Source organism: Dermacentor silvarum, chromosome 8, assembly GCF_013339745.2.
Source record: "Dermacentor silvarum isolate Dsil-2018 chromosome 8, BIME_Dsil_1.4, whole genome shotgun sequence".
Lineage (NCBI taxonomy): Eukaryota > Metazoa > Arthropoda > Arachnida > Ixodida > Ixodidae > Dermacentor > Dermacentor silvarum.
The window spans coordinates 31,422,206-31,441,641 of NC_051161.1; the positions used below are offsets into that span (position 1 = coordinate 31,422,206).

At 47.3% G+C, this 19,436-nt stretch overlaps 1 protein-coding gene across 22 annotated transcripts in view; it reads right to left on the reverse strand.

The window, feature by feature from the left end:
- LOC119460956 (dystrophin) overlaps nucleotides 1-19,436 on the reverse strand; it is a 392,574-nt gene that overhangs the window by 366,731 nt on the left and 6,407 nt on the right. For all 22 annotated transcript variants that reach the window (XM_049672005.1, XM_049672006.1, XM_049671994.1 and 19 more), the window contains exons 6-14: nucleotides 16,106-16,489; nucleotides 15,148-15,320; nucleotides 14,604-14,754; nucleotides 13,961-14,136; nucleotides 12,015-12,165; nucleotides 11,435-11,545; nucleotides 10,813-10,983; nucleotides 8,726-8,912; nucleotides 8,217-8,401 (exon numbers count right to left, since the gene is read on the reverse strand). In XM_049672005.1, the coding sequence (XP_049527962.1) occupies nucleotides 8,217-8,401; nucleotides 8,726-8,912; nucleotides 10,813-10,983; nucleotides 11,435-11,545; nucleotides 12,015-12,165; nucleotides 13,961-14,136; nucleotides 14,604-14,754; nucleotides 15,148-15,320; nucleotides 16,106-16,489 (1,689 nt within the window). The remainder of the gene's footprint in view (nucleotides 1-8,216; nucleotides 8,402-8,725; nucleotides 8,913-10,812; nucleotides 10,984-11,434; nucleotides 11,546-12,014; nucleotides 12,166-13,960; nucleotides 14,137-14,603; nucleotides 14,755-15,147; nucleotides 15,321-16,105; nucleotides 16,490-19,436) is intronic.

Consider the following 19,436-nt stretch of genomic DNA (forward strand, 5'->3'; position numbering starts at 1 on the left):
ACCGTTTCGTCAGGAAAAGCAAATAAAACCCCCGAAGGCTCATCATCACACATCGATTCATTGATGCCGCCTGCATAAATTTTTCAAGGCCGGCCTTATGTGGAAGCGCATGAAGAAATGGAAACTCTGACCACAAGAACTCACCTCATCGATCAATTAATTGTTTCGGCGAGGTCAAAGCCCCGCAACTATACGCTGCAAGCTAGTTAGCTGAAGGTAGACAAAGAAATTAATTAAATAAAAAAATAACAGCGAGCTGCAGCAATATGCTAGAGCGAACGAACTTTTCGAGCGGATACCCCTGCCTCGATAATCGTCTGCGGCCTTTCCATTTCAAGCTACGTGCTTAGGAAACTTTTTTTTTTTTTATGTTCGCTCTTTCTGTAAGTTTTTATAAAATATCGTACAGAAAGCGCAAACTTGCAAGATGCACGACTAAGGCTAAACATGACTTGCAGTGACCAAAGAACGGGCTTTGAAACGACTTTTGATTTGCACCTTGACTTTGTCAGTGACCGCAATAATTTCTTAGTTATGACATTTGATCGAACGAACTTTTGTCGAACTCTTGATATACAATGGCTTGCAGCAAAAAAGCTACATGGCGGGAGCGGATTGCCTGAAGAGTGACATGCGCGAGACTACGACCAACTATATAGCCACACGCGCCTGGTCTACCTGCAAAGATGACGTGCATTGGTTCGCAGCAGTTTTTTTTTTTTTTTTTTTTCGTTTAACGCAGCAAGAAAGTATACGCGCCTTAGTATATGATACAGAGCGCGAGACTTAGCTCCTGCTGTCGTATACCGCTGTCCGTAGTGAATTCGGCTCGACGAACTCATTAAGAAGCACCGCGCGCTTTTCCAATCTCAACTGGAAGAAGCGACCGAGCGCGCTACGCAATAATTCAATGCGTCCGCAATGCAACCACTGACGGAAGCCTATTCGATGAAATGAGCGAAGCGGGGCGTCAACGTCGATTACAAAACCCAGATCGCAGGGACAGACACGGCGGGAAAATAGCGAGCAGACCCACGTCTCCTTGATTACACCGCGAGCGAGAGCTTCTCCACAGATTGAACCCGTCTCGTTGTTGGAGCGCGCAAACTTTCTCGCGCGGCCTCGCGGTGTAAGCGGGAATCGCGCCCAAACCTTATTGCCTCCGGGGGCAAACGGCTCCTGTTTGCAGAGCCACAAACTGAGGAGAGAGAGAGACACGCGCACGACGAGTCCAAAGGAAGGACCCTCGTCGTGTGCAGAGCGGAGGGTCCCCCCGAATGGGTCGTTCGCCGGGTGCGTCTTTTCGACGCCGAAAGCCGCTCCATGCGCGCGCTCGCGCGCGCGCTATAGGCGCGCAGAAGCGGAGGCTTTATTTCCGAGCTCGTTTCGGCCGACACGCTCTTTTTACGATACCGGCGGCGGCGGCAGTAGTAGTAGCAGCAGCAGCTTTCGCGCCGCCGCAACTGCTCCGAGAGGCGAGCCGAGCCAAGCCGGGCCGCACTGAATGACAAAAGAAAGACGCAAGTCTTCTTACAGCAAGGCCCGACGCGCAGCTTCGAAAGCCGTTTGAGGGGGAAAAAAAAGCATGAAAGAGAAAAAAAATCGAACGATTCGTTTTGTTCTAACGGCTAAAGAGGAGAAAGAGAGCAAATGCTCAAACAAAATATTTACAGAGAGAATGAAAAGTTCAAAAGCGCGCTCACTCGCCAGTCGCTTTCTACTCTTCCCCACCCCCCTCCCTCAATACACACACGCTTCTTTATTTTTTTTTTCTCACTCTCTTAACCTCACTCTTCTTCGCCCTTTGAATCCGGCTGCAACCGTTTTCACTCGGCCCGTCCGCAACACCGCGCTGTACATCTCGATGCAAAGGGAGCGGAAAGACGAGCGGAGAGAGAGTGCGCCGTGAACGCGAGAAGAGAGATTCTGTTCCCGGCCATTTCGTTCTGTCGACACTGCTGCAGGAACGATCCCGTCACGGGCATCAAGGCGACCAAATCCTTCCATCCTGCTCTCTCTCTCTCTCTCTCTCTCTCTCTATCGCTTCTTTCTCACATTCCCTCACTCTCTCTCCTGCTCGGCACCTCCGGCGAGCTCGTTTTGCACCGCCTTTAGCAGCGCGTCGCGGTTGCGCAACAACCTCTACTTTAGTGCTTTTCTTCCAATAGCTGCACGCGTGCGACGTGCGTTAGCCGTATACCACAATGCAGCCACTGAATGCGCGCATATATCACGCATACAACGGTTGGAAATTGCGACTACACCTATTCGCCCTAGTCCTATTCTTCTCGCCACAGTTAGGCGACCCCCCCCTCCTCAGCAAAAGACAGTGACTGCAGCGCTCCGTTGGCACACGTCTTACGTATCTTTCACCAACTCCCTTCTTATTGGCTTTATCTCTCGCTTTTACGGTTGCTGGTTGCCAAGCGCTGGGCACGGTATTACAAGCAATTCGCCTTACAACAATTCGCAGCGCCGGCGAACACAGGTACGACAAAAAATTTTAAAAATCGATAAAGTAAGGAGAAGCACACAGACATCGGCAACTCTCCGGCCGCTTCCGTTTCCGCTGAGCGCGCCCTGACAACATGGAAAGTCCGTGCGCTTGGAATGGACCTGTAAGACTGTCAGTTCTCCCGAAAACACGCGAAACTGGAAACGCGGCGGCAACACTGAGGCCGACCACCTTCGGTTGCCTCGAAATTACCCCTGTATGTATGTACCAGCGCACACGCAAACTCCCAAACCGAGAAGCACACAGCATCGTGGACGGCGCAGAGACGACGGCTGTTTAGCTTCACGTGCGACATATGCGCATCTCGTCAAGAGGTATTCGTCCATTTCGCAGAATCTTGACAAATGCGCATTGAAAATACGACAGTCACGCGCTGCTCAGCGCAGATGGTGAGTCTGGTTGGCGCCGGCGCAACACGCTATAGGCACAGCTCGCCGCTTGAGACGTGGGCATGTAGACGGTCACTCTCGCATAACTTTAGACAAATACTAAGAACAGAGCTCTACGTCTACGACCAGCTCCCGCGTCGTGTACACGAAGTTTCTCAGTAAGCTGGGCAGAGCGCAGAAAAGAGTTCTGCAACTCGCTAACGCAACCGCGTAAACGGAACTCTAAACCGGCCCAACTGAAACTTCCAGTTAGCAGCGATATCTCCCTCAAAACTATAGAAACGACCAAGGCAGGCCACACAAGTAAGCGCGAACACAACAAAGGAAAGAAAGACAATAATAACGGAACAACACAGCGTCTTTACATCATCGCATTCTCGGAAAAAACTTCCGAATCACCGTTTGAACTAGTTCTGCGCTGCCAAAGTGCCACGAAATGACGCCCCTCGAGAAAACAAAAGTCGGGAGGAGTTCTCCGAAACTTTCCCAAAAGTTTTCTAAAACAAAAGAACCGCCTTGTTTTGCAATCCTCGCCGCAACACGCGTGGACGAGGTCACCGCACTGCGGCCAGAAGTTGACGCGACGCAATCTCTAATTCACAATTCTGCAGCGACACGAAGACGCGGCTTATAGACGCCACGCCAGCACGACTGTCCGGCCTAGCGCGGTACGCGAAGCCGATAAATATGTGCAGCGCGAGACTTCGAAAACGTGCAGACCTACCCACACAACAGTGGCCCTAGACGTGAGCAGGAAACGACGGAGAGGATACGAGAATGGGGAGGAGCGGCGCGTTTCCTAAAGACCGCGGACGTCGATGCTCAGCGCATTCAAAAGACACGGATTCTCGAAGACGGGACGCAAATGCCGTATTCGAGCGAGCGACTCTCTCTCTCTCTCTCTCTCTCTCTCTCTCTCTCTCTCTCTCCGAACCCATGACGCCTGCGAAGCGCCGATTCCGAGTTCGGCGAAACCAGCGCAGAGTAGCGCGAGGCCAATCAAGGCACCTCGCTAAGACAAAACGCCGAGTTGCAAAATGCCGCCCTCGGCAGTCACTCATGAAAACCAACGCCAGCAACAAAATATGTGTTCTGCACCATCTGCTCTGCACGTCGTCTGCTCTCGAGAAGAGTAAGCAGACGCCCTGAAAGACATGTTACGGATGCAAATAAATCTGGAAAGCACGTTTTACTTTTTTTCCCGAGCAGAATCAACCATGCGGCGCGTCACCTACGTCACCGTCCACAGACACCATACGCAACAATCGTCACCGCCGCTAAACCCCGATCGCGAGCCAAGAGAGCCACCTCGCCAAGAGAGTCACCTCGGTCGCGAGCCACCTCACCACCGGCCGAACTGGACACACCGTCACGTCTTTTTACGAACACACCGACTGTCGAAACTGGGCACAACGTCATTCCGCGTAATAGCGACCGCCCTAAGCACTGCTCGCAGCTCCCGCGACGCTCCGCAGTATTAGAAAGAGAAAAGCCCTAAGCGCAAACAAAGCAACGCGATGAAGAGAGGCCCGCGCTCGTCTTCGGAGGCTATCGCGCGCAGTGAAAAGGTAAAATTCCGACGAGTCAGGGATACGACGGCGCGCCATTCTGTGCGCAAGTTCTTAACTTGGAAATCCTGCATATTTTATCAGCGCCGCGCTGGCTGACTATAGCCCGTCTTGTGCAAGCCGCACACGGACACCGCTTCTCACGTTTCGCAATAGTGTTTCACGACTTTCGCTTTCACCCATATATACTGTCTCGACTGTCCTTTATCTATTTACTTTTTTTTTGTAAACTTTGCATATTGCGTTTCTTTCGCGTTTGTAGCGGTGCCGCCAGCGTTATATTTCCTGCTTTATTACCGCGAGCCAAATATCAAGGCACAAGAGGGACTTACGAACGAGGCCGTCTCGAGAAAAGGCTCAGGAGGTTGTTAGGAGGGAGAAAGTAATAAAAAAAAAATAGATCTTCAATGTGCATCGACAGCGGCACAAAGGCGGCTCTGCAGAGTGCGTAACCAGCCAAGATGAAATGGCACCGGAAAATGAAAAAAGAAAAGAAAAGAAAGAAAGAAAGAAAGAAAGAAAGAAAGAAAGAAAGAAAGAAAGAAAGAAAGAAAGAAAGAAAGAAAGAAAGAAAGAAAGAAAGGAGAGAGAGAAAGGTGAGAGACAACTAGTGTAATAGCAAAATTCAAGAAACAGTAGGTTTAGTGCGAAAAACTAAAAAAAAATCAAAAGACGAGGGCGCGAGCAAACAAGCAAAGGAGAGCACACAGGCCTTGTTTTAATGACAAAACTCCGCTCAGTCGTAAACCCTTCATTTAACTGCCGCGGTAGCTCAGTGGCTATGGCATTGGGCTGCATCGCACGAGGTCGTGGGTTGGATCCCCGGCCGCATTCCAGTGGGGGCGGAATGGAAGAACATTCGTACGTGTACCGTGCTACATGTTTTCCACTAACAGCACGCACAAGGTCAACGTCACGGATCACTGACTCATCAAAGCCACCACCCTAGAGCGGCCTGGGTAAAGGTAAAAGTACCACGGGTGGCCAAAATTAATGCGGGGCCTTTATCAATTAATCCGGAGTCCCTCATAACCCAACGTTCAGTTTCGGGACGCTAAGCCCCATAATTTATTTCCTTTTTGATCGCTCGCCTTCCCAAGGAGACGGAGGGCAATCAAGCGTGGTACTAGATTTTAACAATTAAGTTATGACGCCAGGCGACGCCACGCCAAATGTACGTCGCAAATGCATTTCCTCGCGGTTGCGCCGCCTAATAAACTCAATCGACTCCTTTCTTGCTCAACACGCTATTCATCGTCGTAGAGCAAAGGACCATTAGAGACGATAGTGACGTCACCACGGCTCACGACCGACTAGCCGCGGCACTCTCGCTACACGCGCGGAAGCCAAACGCGTACGCACCACCACCAGGCGGACGACGAAGCCAGAGAACACGGGTGTCGGGCGCGATAAAAAAAAAGTAAGAATAAAACGGAAGGAAGGCAATGAACGAAGCGGAACTCGCTGGGGCCAGCGAGGAGCGTGAGGAACCGCGGCCGGAAGAACCGTAAACCAAAAATGGCGCGCGTTCGGCTTTACGACGAAGTGTGCCGCGAACAAACGGAGCACGGAAACCGGCTTCCGGGTCCGAGACGACACACGCCGCTGCCGCCAGCAATCTCGCGGCCTCCCAACGACTCATTTCCGGTCGCCGTCGCTGCAACCCTCCCTCTCTCCCCAAAATCGCACGCGAGCGCGTCCCGGTGTTGTCACGTTTCTGCGCCTCGCAGTGACTTCGCTTGCGCCCGTACCGCGCCGCCAGCCGTTCCCTCATTAACCTGACTCTCGCCACACCCCCTCAACCACCTAACTACACCCCCACCCTATTTCTTTTTTTCGCACCTATGTCTGTGACTACGTTTCACTGACGCTTTTATGCGTAACGCTGATGGCAGCTCTGGGAATACGGAACGCGCTATGACGACCGCTGAATTCACGTATGTGCCTCAGTGGCCCCAAATGCATGTGACACTTACTCCCTGGCATTCGCCATAAAATTTTCAGCGCCTGAAGGTCAATTTTTTGTTAACCAAGCGCAATGTACGCGATACAAGACTACTGTAGTACTAAGTTTTTTACCGTTTCAAAGACATAAAAAAATAAAGCTGCATATCTGCCAATAACAGCTCTGTTGGCACACACAAAGCTACATGAATGATTCGGGATGTGTATGCTTACTTAACAATTCTAATCATATACGAATGCAAACCATAATCTCAAAGACAATTGCGCTGTTCTTAAAGCGCTCTCGCTGCATCACCAGCATCACCAGCCGTCGCTACGTCATCACTGGCGTCATCACCGGCTGCATCACCAGCCGCCGCTACGTCGCCAAGGTACTAAGATTACGCAATGCAGCGCTGCGCTAAACGGCACATATTTCATAGCGCAGGTACAATTTCAAGACAGCAATGATAACACTCACAAACAAGTAAAGGGTTAATTACGCGAGAGAATGCAAATGTCCTTCGTTGTTTAGTCACCTTTTCCCTCAACCTATGCCTGTAAAGCGTGCTTCGCCCGCACAGCACTTACACGTAGGTAAAGCCAGCCTTGCAGGGGCCACGAAATTTTCGGGGTCACGTGCACGCCGTAAACACGGGTCGCCTCGACTCGAAATGTCATTCACGAAGGCCAGCGCTTGCAAGCGCGTTTCGCCAGCCCAAATATGAAACAGTAATATCAACGACGTGTATATTTACAATGAGGGAGAGAACCTCAAAGAACAGGACCTTACATGAGAACTTTTGAGTAACGCAAAAATAATAAGATTCCACGACAAAGTAGCTTAAGTAATGAAAAAATGGTTTCAGTTACCTAAAACGGTCCAATCACAATTCCAGTTGCTTGATGGAATTAACAATGTCAGATTCAAGATATATGCACTTATATGGTGACCACTTATGCCTCATTTTCTTTGATAGTTACTTCGTAAACACAGTTAAATGAAGTGATATTGGTGCCTCCAGTCTTTGCAAAAGACGAAATGCCAAAGCAACTACTGAGAAAAAAGGTACAGCTAGAACTATGCAGTAAATTCACAGGAAAACTGAGTTACAGTAAATAGTAGGTTTTGTACTGGAGGATCAACTCAGTCTGCAGGCTAGGACACAAACACCAGTTCTCATATTTTTGCTGCATAATTACAAGTATTGCTATGGCATGTCACCATGGTCTGTGCAGCCTGTCACAAGGGCTAGCGTTCACATAGAGAATCCTAGGGATCTGTCAGCAGCTACAATCAAGCAAAGTCAACACAACCCCTACCACACATACCTAGTTCTGCCATATATGTCTACGTGGAAGCGCTCCTCTATTCTATATCATTGAAACGAGCATCAGGAAGACCATTCTGTCAAGTAGAAACCTGATAAATAAACATATAAAGTAGGCAGCACCATGTCCGTGCCTTGAAAGACAGCTGTCATCCAGGTCATTTGTCAGATGACACACTATACACCTGCCTAAAAGTACTTGCGTCTTTTTTTTATACAGCACGCAGCACTTAACACATAAAAACAAAGCAAACACAAATGATACAAACACAAGAGTAATGCACCAAGAACATTCATCAATGAATGCACAAGAAAAAGAAACAAGAAATGATTTTAAAATTACTAAGCGGCACCACATCAGTAAAACAAGAACAGAAGAGCATGCTGAGAAGAAATTATAGATGGCATGCTGGCACACAGTCATGCATCCATTCTTAGCATTAACTTTTAAGAAGGTGCATGCGCTGACCTTTAGGTACTCAATGGCCGAGTTGACGGACTCTTCATCACCATAGTCGACCTTGAGGGCCTCCAGTTCATTTTCCCGAGCCTTGAGCCACTTTTCAAGCTCACCTGCAAGGTCGTTCCACTGTTTGGTGTAGCCCGCCAGCGGGATTATGGTGGGTGACGTAGGGTGGCTGATGTTTTCAAAATCTGCAACAGATAATAAATACAGCAAGAAAATTTTGTTGGGCAGGTTGCGCCCAGATTAACATCTTGATATGGCCGTTGGGAAGCCAGGACACATTGTTACTAGAATCTACACAGATCCCTGCATTTTAACGCCTCTTTGAGTTTACTCGTATAAAAGCACTTGCCTGGTCCAAGATATCAGAAATACTTGGGAAGCAATGGAAGTACGACCAGTCCTAGCTTTGTCTAACATCTATCTGGGTGCCAAATTGGTTTTAGGACTAAACTACAAAGTCATACAGGAGGAAACGTAATGTCAGCAAGGAACGAGGAACACAAACACACCAATGACCAATGAGAGAGGTGGTCCTATCCTGGATACTATTTGTCGAATAGCATCCCATGACTCCTTGAGATGATTGAGCTTGTTCTTGGTCGAGGGCAAGAGAGGAAGCAGCTTTTCCACTTCCTTTGACTTTGAGCAGATCTCCTGAATCGTGTTGCCATGCCTCAAAAGGGTATCTTCAGCAACCTGTAAAAGAAAAAGAAGAAACTATCTGTTATAGTGGTTTCACTCCGGATTCTATTTTTGTGTATTTCATTTCTCAACGGGAAGAAAAAGCTAAGCTTACGCAGTGTTTTATCTAGTTTTCAGACAGTATTCAGGAAATTTTGTAAGCCCTGCATTCAGCATACTATACACCCTACAATCTACACACAATACATAATAAAACATCAAGGCTATTTAACACCTCTCATGCATCAGCCGAAAGAAAGAAATGCAGGTTTCGTCAATCCAAACACAAATACATGAAAAACATTTCCGGCTCCATGCCACCCTGTGAAAGTGGATGTACAGCTAAGCTGTTGCCGACGTTACACAAGCGCCACCACCACAAGTCATCACACCGTCGAGATCAATGTAGTTTCCACGAGCTCGTTCGCACCCTTTCCGTTGGTGCTTCGACGTCGCAATGCACATTCGCGGCGTTCGTACGCTTGCACGTAACTCACATCTTTGCCCTGAAGTCGATTACGGTCGCAGCACACTCTGTGCGACCGATGCAATGGACAGAGCTCTGCCCACTCATCAAGGACAGATACATCGTGTGCACACGTTCGTCATGCGCGCATGCAGGCGTGCCGGAGTGCAGCGTGTATCCTCATTCTAGTAGACCCTCCGCCTGGCGCAAATACATTATTGAATAATGAACAAATTCAATTTCTCAAAATAAAGTACATCACAAAATTTGTAAAGTACGACTGACACACAACCTGCAGACATGATAGCATCGGATAATAATTTGAACACACTAGAAAACATAATTCTTTTACGCAGAAACTCAGAATTCCACTGGCTCTGGAGACGAAAATTTTTCTTTGTCGACGCGACGGTGTAAACGCATGGACGCAGAAAATTTGCCAGGATAGCCATATACAGCTTCGCTGTAAAAGATTGTCTGACCAGTGCCAAATACTAGTACCACTGGTTTTCACTTTGGAGGACTGCTGGATCTAGGACAAAATTTGTCAAATGCACCTGTTACTCCACATGCATCAACCTCAAACTTTCATTCTTACTGCTGTTTAATTTTATTCAGTTTTCCTGTTTGGGTTACATTTCAACTTAACAGTACCCTTCTGACTTAATCCGACTCAAAAGAACCCCAAATAGTTTCGCGCAAGTGTACCATCCTTGCACCCTCACATGTCTTTTCTTTACATATAATTTATATCCTGCAGATATGATTCCCACTATGCTATTATGAACCATGCCATATTTTAGTGCATGAATGTGTGTAAGATGGAAAGTGATGCAAGTGAGTGCAATTATGGCAGTGGAGAGAGGCTAAAAAGAGGCCACTTTTCCACCAAGTTGTACTGCTTGCAAGAGATAAAACGAAGGTAAGCGCAAAGATGATGGACAGAACGACTAAAAAGCTCGGAAGCACTCATTATTCGTCCTTTTCCAAGCATTTGTGTGCATCTTATGTGTTTTTATGAATTGCTAGATTTGGTTGCGCCTGCCATTGAGTCATGTAGATGCTTTTTAAAACCGACAAGTTGTCTTCCTCAAATAGCTGGATGACCAAAATATGCTCATATAAAAACAACAGTTTTGTGTTAGACAAACTGATTACTGCATGAAAAGCAACATGCGCCAATCAGCCCCATATCAGCACGTCCTCACAGCATTTTCTCTGTCTTAAGACCTCTAAAAGCCAGCCTCTGCACAATATTCGCGATCACATTATATCATTGCAAATACGGTGTTCCTCGTCCTCGGAGAAGAGGACAGGGTGAAGCGAATGACGTAAAGTGCAGACAAGGTTGACACCATTTGAGCAAAACAGAATTTCAGTGTGCAAATAAACTGCCCCTGTTTCTGTATCTGCTTGACGGATAAATTGAGAATACAGCCGCTAGCTAACCTTGACCTCCGGGGATGGATCTCCAAGAAGCTTAGCAGCCAGCAGCTTCTCAACATCTCGTCGAGTTTCACTGAGCCTCTGCTGCTCAGCTGCAATCTCCTCTTCGAATTCAGTAAGCTGAGGGATGTATGACTCCAGGGTTTTGCGTGACTGAGGGAGAGCTGTGCTGGCCTGAAAAGTGAGGCAAGTGTTTGCATCAAAAGATAGATAAATATCAAAATAGTTTCTGGCTATGCCTTGAGCCCTTAGGAGACAATAACCTTTGAAAATTAACTTCGAAAATGGAAAAAAAAAAGAACTGCTTCAAGGTAATAATACACATAATGAGCACATTATTGCAACTAATAGAGGAAGCATACACATAACTTGATGTAATGTAATGACAACACATCATTCTCTTTCTAGCATAAAACAACAACAAACTTCACAAGAACTTAAGTAATAGCTTCATTGGTATTACACAGGTGTCATGTATAAAAACGTTCGACTTTTATACTGATGTCAAATATCTCCACAACTACAACTTTCTACGTTTCTTTTGTTCTTCTTACTTCTTTTCTTTTGGCACAGCTAGCGCTATCCGTACAACTTACCTAAGTAAAAAAGACAAAGCAACGCTCACCTTCTGAAACCGTGCTTCAAGGCTCTCAACTTCAGCAGGACGGACAAGGGAGCCACCAAGGATGACAGAAAGCAGGTTTGATCTCTTGGCCCCGATTTCCTCTTCGCATTTCTGAAAAAAGAAGGACCATAAGAAGAAGACAAAAATGCTACAGAAGCAGAAAATAAAGATGCAATTTATTATTATTCTCAGTTGTTGAAACACTAGAATGTTGGTGCACGTACAATGTTCATCTTTTTTTCAGTAAACATTTTTCACCAACAAACAACTGTTACAAAGTTAAGTAAACCTATTTAACAAAGTTCAGATTACTTGAAACTGAGAATAAATCGTATCTCAAAAAAGTTATTTTTTCAACACTTTGAAACTCAAGCAGTAATATAAGAGATTTTGTTTATCATTAGAAAGATACAAATTTTCAATGATTTACTGTTAATTGAAGCACACATTGATGATGTTACAATGTTATTGTAACATCATCAATGGTCTACCTTTGGTCCAGGTGGCCCTGGACATTTCTGTAAATGTCTGAATAAACTAATATTCTACTCTATTCAACATACGAGTGCACATCACTCACTTTTAGCTGCTCAAGCCTCTCCTTTGTAGTTTCAATGTCATCATCTTCATTGGGGCTGTACGACAGCAGGCGGTCAACTTCCATCAGCCAAGGCTTCAACTCCAACATGTCCTCCTTCACTTGCTCTGTGCGGGAGTTGTCAACCGCGAGCCTGCAAAATATAAAGAAAGGTTGCACTGATTACCAGCATTATTCAAAAAAAGTTACAGTGACATTCCACTTAGTGAACGTGAGTGACATGCAAGCGTATGGGTGCTATAGCGCGCGCAAAGCTATCGGCCTCTGTGCGCCTAGATGCCTAGACTCTGTCCGCGTCGCACATCGCTTTGAAGATAGGCTTGCGCGGCAGTGCCATACGCAGCAGCTGCCGAAGTAGAACACCCTACACTTTCCTCTAGGTGGCGTTGCTTTGCCGCACACCTCAGCGCGCTCCTCCGTACTTTCCCCGGTGCGCGGTTCTCTCCTCCACCTCCATGTGCCTTCCTTTTCCGGTGCTCACTTCCCTCGCGGCTTCAATCATAACTTCACCAATTTCACAGGTGGGGTGTGTACGCTTGTGCGTGAAAAATTATTCCTGAAGTCACCTTACCAATATGCTCTAAGGAGGCCTTTGTTTTATTTTAGACCAACATTTCTCAAACCAACTACATTCAAGAGTTGAATGTCTCACAAGAGTCTCACAGCCAGTGAGAGAAGCTTTTAAGGTTCACCAATGGCTAACACCCCGAACTAAATGTTGCATCAATAAGGGTGCAAGGTATAAATGGCATTTCCCAATAAACTGCTGGCTAATTTGCATTCAAATTTCAAATAGAGGCAGCTTTTCATGGAGCATTTTGTCTAACGTCAAGGTTTAGCACAGCCCCTGCCTCTTTTTTCTGTAATGAGTTGTATAGATCGTCTGTAGCAATGCTAGGTCAAAAAGGCAATTTTCTCAGCGAAGCAGACAGTTGCACCATTTGCCCTGTTCAACCAGTCCTTTCGGTGAGGACCCATAGCCTTCCTTTAACTAATGCAATAAATATCACTGTCCCATTTAGTAAACTGAGAACTTCAGTGACATAGCAGTGCATACTTTTTGAAATTCACGCTGCAAAAACGACATGAATTTCAATAGGACAGAAGGCACTGTATGTTGTGTTGGTTCTAGGTTCATTTTCAAACAGCAAATTTCAACAAGGATCCTCCTGCCACATGAACTTCATTACTGTTGTACCAGACGCAAGATTCTGTCCCATCAAGGTGCAAGTCCTGCATGACTTATCTTGTACCAAGCTGTTTGCCACAATGCTAGCAGTGTCTTATTGAAACGTTAGTATAACAATAATCAAATCAGCTGGAGAGTATGGCAACACCCTAAAATAAGGACCAGCGTAAAAGCCACTGCAATAGATGTGATTAACGCTGACCATACTCATCACCAAGACTTGAGTTTAGTTGTTTTGTTGCGATTAACACTGACCATACTCATCACAAAGACCTGAGCTTCAGTAGTTGTTTCGTTGCTCAGTAGAAAGAAATTCATCCAAATAAATAATTTTGTTCTTGCTGCTCAATCTTATCTCACCTGACTGGCTGCAAGCTGCCACAACAATACGACACTCCTGTGACATTTCCATAACACCCCGGTACACTCCAGTGACTCTCCCATAATATTGCCACATCACAACTAAAATATAGACAAGTATCCGCAGCAAAGTGTATCAGCCAATTGTGACGCTAAGCAAAATTTTCTTTCAACGTAGTCTACTCCCGAGCATTCACATGAGTAATGGATAAACCAGCAGAGTAATAATGCATGTTTTCTGCCACATGCAATTTTAACTGCAACCCTTCTACCACTTTGCACGTGGCCCACTATGCTGCCATTATTATCAAACAGCAGGCTCAATTCGGCATTTCAGGGCAATGGCCGCCTAACAGCTATCAGTGAGAAAGCAACTTACCTTTCCCTTCTTGACTGAAGCTCAGAAATAATGGACTTCCATCGGCGGGTCAGTGTGTCCAGTTTCTGCTGTAGAAGCACACCATCGGCAGCTGAGCACTGCTCCATGATCTGCTTTGTCATGGTCTTCACATCCTCAAAATGCGGCATCTTTTCAGTGACTTGCTTCTCCATTGACTGCAAGAGAAAAAAAAACAGATGCTTGTTCTCAAGGTGATGACTGGTCTCATTGGGTTCCGAGTCCAATGCCTTACAAGCAAATCTTCTTACTATACTATCGTGTCAACACTCAGAAAGAGTAAGCAACGACTATCAAAAGAACTCAACTCGAAAGTGCTTTTAAGTATAACTTACTTCAATGAGAATGCTCTCCTTTCAACACACAAGTAAAAATAGTTATCAAGAGCATTTGCTCAAGTGAAAGCAATGCTGTTAACGCAAACTTAAAACAAGAACAGAAAATCATGCACAGATCACTATAGTATAGTTGAAAAGATCAAGAGCTGTACTGCAGTCAACTATTTGTTTGCAAAGTACAATGAAAGCTTGGCTGTAAAACATCAATTAAGATTCATAATGTGATTAAACATGATCTTCCTCGCAAGTCTAGAGACACGAACACTGAGTTAATCAAACAGGCTTACCTCTTGGTGTTTTTGTGAAAGTTCCACGTCCAGATCTCCATTCGGAAGGTGGCACTGAACAAGGATTGTCTCGATTTCTTCCATCCAGAGGTTGAGGCCACGAATGCTGGAATCAAACTGCTGCCAAAACTCGCGTGTCTTCAGCCAACGACTGAAAAAGTACAACAGAAAGAAATTAATGTTCACTAGATATGCACAAAGCATACAACAAATGATTGCAAGTGGCTATATTAGTGATATCTCAAAAATGAATTATGCAGCACTAGGAACAAAAAAAATGCATTATTTACATGCAAGCTACAATTAAAAGAACTCATGGATCCCATACGTTGTAGGAGTCTGTTTAAGTGAAGCTTTCATTGGTGTTAGTGACCATTTTATGAAAGAGATATAAGACAACAAATGAGTTACCACAAAGTTATTACGTGATACATTCACAGAAGCAAATTACAGGATGCTTGGTAGGCAGGCCAACCTTTCTTTTTGCACAACTTTATCTCAATCAAACCATGACAACTTGCACATCATACAGACAGCAGCATACCTGTGACGGTCTGCGTAGACCTGCTTCAGCTTGGTCCAGTCTTCACTCATTTTTTCGACTGCACGAGACACTTCCAAGGCATCTTTGTCGTTTGATTTCTGCATTATGGCTGCCTGTTCTTGCTTCACAGAGTCCACGGTAGGCTTGAGGGCATCCAGGGCTTCTTTCACAGACTGTGGCAATATAAAAGGCCAAGTGCACCAACCTGACTTTCTAGTGAAAATCCTAACAAATCTACAAATTATGCCTTGCGACCAAGGCTATGAAGGATGCAAGGTACACAACATCCAATCACTAAAGCTCATGCGTGTGCGTATGTACAAAGAGCAGCGAAATATTTGTTCTTACTAATGACATTTCATAACTGTTTTTAGATGATGGCTATGTTCGAACACAATGACAGAAATAATATTTCTTTTTTCTTTTTAGTGGTGAAAATAATGGTTTTATATGATGAGAGAATGCCATCACATATAAGTGAGTCTACGCTCATGCAGTAAAGTGAAAAGAGTGCTACCCAACATAAGTACCCCCAACCATATAAATGTAAAGCATGACGAAACATGTTCAGCCCAAGTGTCATTAAAGAGTGTGTCTTTACTTGGGCAGCAGAACTATACAGCAACTACACATTACAAATGCACAGAGAGTCAGCCACCACTACATAAATGAAGTAAACACTCGGCAAATTTGCACGAAATGCAGGAGAAAATACTAATATGTGGCAAGCAACGTGCTAGAACTCACAAAACATCGTTATGCTACAATCTATCTTAATAAAACTTGTTGTTGGGCTAGTTGGTACATGCTTCATACAACGAAAAGACGCAACACACCAAAAAAAAAAAGAGAGGCGAAAGGAAAGAACGTCACGCTCTTTTCTTTCGCCTCTCTTTTTATTGGTGTGTTGCGTCTTTCCGTTGTATGAAGTTATGCTACGAATCTGACGTCAGCTCACCTTGAGAATGCCTTCCTGTTTCTCAAAGTCCTCAAAGTCTTTGCCACAGAGTTCTGGGGCATGCGCCTGCCTCCCAACAGCGAGCAGGGCTTCCCGCACTTTGGCCACCTTGGCCACGTAGTCGGGGATGCAGGTGACGGCACCAGAGTCTACGATGACCGCCAGCGGCTGCTCGGTCTGCGTGCCGTCAGCGACACGACACGACGGCTCGGGAGAGTGGAGCACTGCAATCTGGCCCTGAGCCTGGTTCCAGAGCTGAAGCAACCGCTGCAGGAGGGCTTGGGTGGCCGCTGAGGGCACACCTCGCTCCTGTTCCAGGGATCGCGCCTGCTGCTGGAGGGAGGACACCTCCTGGCCTACACGTGCAGCTTGTTCCAGAGCTGCCTGCAAGTTCCCAGCGGCCATGCCCACGACACCATTGGTACGGCACAAAAGACAAAGACACAGATAGACCATGCATGCAAAAACAGGACGCTGACTTGGAACTAACATATTTTTCAGAAGCTCGTTATTTATATAAACTCTGCCTCGCTAAACACACAAACACTATGTTAATAGAACATACCTTAAAAAGTACCTTGTCAGAACAGTCCCCCCACTCCCCTTATCCCACAACCCGAAATATGGACTACTAATGCGCTTATTTAAGCAGATAACACCACTAAAAGGATGCACACTGAAAACGAGACACAAAAAAAAACTGATGATGACACTGGCTGGACTTCCAACTAATTTATTTAGGGTGAGAACCCATACAGTGGAATCTCCTTGATATGATCTTCACGGGAACCGAAATATAAAGCGCATCATCCGAAAATCGTATCATCCAATGTATCATCCAACCGAATCGTATTATCGGGGGGGAAAAACGGAATATCCCAAAAAAAGTCTTATGCAGAATCATATCAACAAGGTTCCACTGTAGACACAGAAACATATTGTCACCTGTAGTAGTGGGCATAGGGCAAGCGCAGAGGCGCAGAAGAAAGAAGTGCGCGTGCTAACCGCCCCGGGCCAGAGCCCCAGCCGCTCCCAATAAACGTCGTCAGCCCCTTTTGAAGACCCGTGGCAAAGTTGCCTCTCGCTGCCGTTTTCGCCAGAGCCCCAGCCGCTCCCAATAAACGTCGTCAGCCCCTTTTGAAGACCCGTGGCAAAGTGGTGGAGGTGCTGGGTATTTATCACTCATGCCACAGACTCCTCCTGGGAGCAGAAGCACCAGCCCTGTGTTAGTCCATACTCCCATCCATCGGACCAGCCGCAGGATCCGGGGACTGCCCCCTGAAGACACCGTAGTGCTTCAGACTACCTCAACCGGTATGGAACGTGCAATGACGAACCGGTATACACTTCAGAACCCGCTGGCGCCGAAGTCGTTCCATGGCGACATCTTCGAAGACGTCGAAGACTGGATGACCGACTTCGAGCGCGTCGCCGAATACAACGAATGGGATGACGCGACTAAACGTAGGAATGTCTACTTTTGCCTCGAGGACGGCGCGCGTACATGGCTTCAAAACCGTGAGGAGCAACTGACGTCGTGGCGCGAGTTCCGCCGTCATCTACTGGACACTTACGCCAGTCCTGATCGCCGCGAACGAGCCGAACGAGCAATTCAGGTCCGCGTCCAGCTTCCCAACGAAAGCGTTACCGCGTTCGTTGAAGATATGACGCGCCTCTTCAGACGAGCAGACCCTGGAATGACCGAGGACAAGAAGTTGCGTCACCTGATGCGAGGGGTGAAGGAGCAGCTCTTCGCTGGTCTGGTGCGCAATCCTCCGCCGACTGTCGCCGAATTTCTATCCGAGGCGGTCAGTATGGAGAAGACGCTTCAGCAGCGCTCTAACTTTTACGAGCGGCAAGTGAACGCGACTACGGACATGTCCACGGCCCTCGGAAGCCACAATGACAACCTTCGTGACCTCATCCGCACCGTTGTGCGCGAAGAGATACTGAAGGTTTACGGCACCCCACAAGCCACGGTGAGCTCCATTGCGAGTGTAATAAAAGATGAAGTGCACCAAGCGCTCCGGTCCACCGTTCCTTTTTCTAACACCGCGCCTGCACCTTCTGTACACCACCGTGCGACCTACGCAGAAGTCTTGCGACAGCCTGCTTCGTCCCCGCCGCTGTTTGTTCAAGCCGCTCATCCGGTTGCACTCCCACCAGCCCAACCGGTGCCATACATCGAGGAACGACGCACGCCTCCACCGTTTCCCCATGCCGCTTCTCCGGTTGTGCTTCCGCAAGAGCGACCAGTGCATTACGCCGATGATCGACGCATGCCCCCTCGGAAGTCAGAGGTTTGGCGCACTCCGGATCGCCGTCCTCTGTGTTTCCACTGTGGTGAGGCAGATCATTTGTACCGCCAGTGCCCATACCGACGCCTCGGGTTGCGGGGCTTTTCTGCCTATTCGCCGCCACCCCGACTGGGCCAACGACCTCGGGACATTGAGGATTATCTGGCTCAGCAACGCATGCCACCGCCTACTGGGCGGCAGTCACGCTCGCCGTCGCCAAGGCGATTTTCACCATCGCCCCAGCGGTATTCGAGCGGACGGTCGCCAAGTCCCCGCCGGGAAAACTAACTACAGCGACCTTTGGGGGCGAGGCCGCTGGCAGTCGACGCGCTGAAGACCTCCGATCGACGCGAGTAAACAAGGGTACCGGTACGCCATCAACTGAACGGAATGACCGGCTTTCGCTCGACATACCGGTGGTGATCGACGGTTACGCGGTTAGCGCTTTAGTGGACACCGGAGCGGACTATTCTATATTAAGCGGGAAGATGGCGACGTTTCTGAAGAAAGTAATTACACCTTGGCATGGCTCGCAGATTCGTACGGCTGGCGGTCACGTCGTTACTCCACTGGGAACCTGCACGACAAGAGTTCGGATTCGAGGATCGACATTCGTGGCAAGTTGCCTTGTCCTACGCGAATGCTCCCGCGACGTCATTCTCGGAGTTGACTTCCTGCAGGAATACGGCGCTGTTATTGACTTACGGGGCGGTGTAGTCACCTTCTCAGCCGACCAAGCAATCGACGCAAACGACGACAATCGACGTGATGACGCGCTACGTGTTTCCGCCGAAAGTGTTACGCTTCCTCCACGAGCCAGTGTTCTAGTCGAAGTGATGTGCGGTGGAATGCGCGAAGGTGGAGTGGTCGCAGAAAGTAACTTAGCGCATCTACTGACACAAGGTGTTTGTGCGGCCAGGAGTGTGCTACAGCTTCGTGATGGCCGATCTAAGTTGCTAGTCACCAGCTTTAGTAATGAGCATCGACACCTCTTCCGCGGTACTTCGATAGCGTTTGCCGAAGAAGTGGAACAC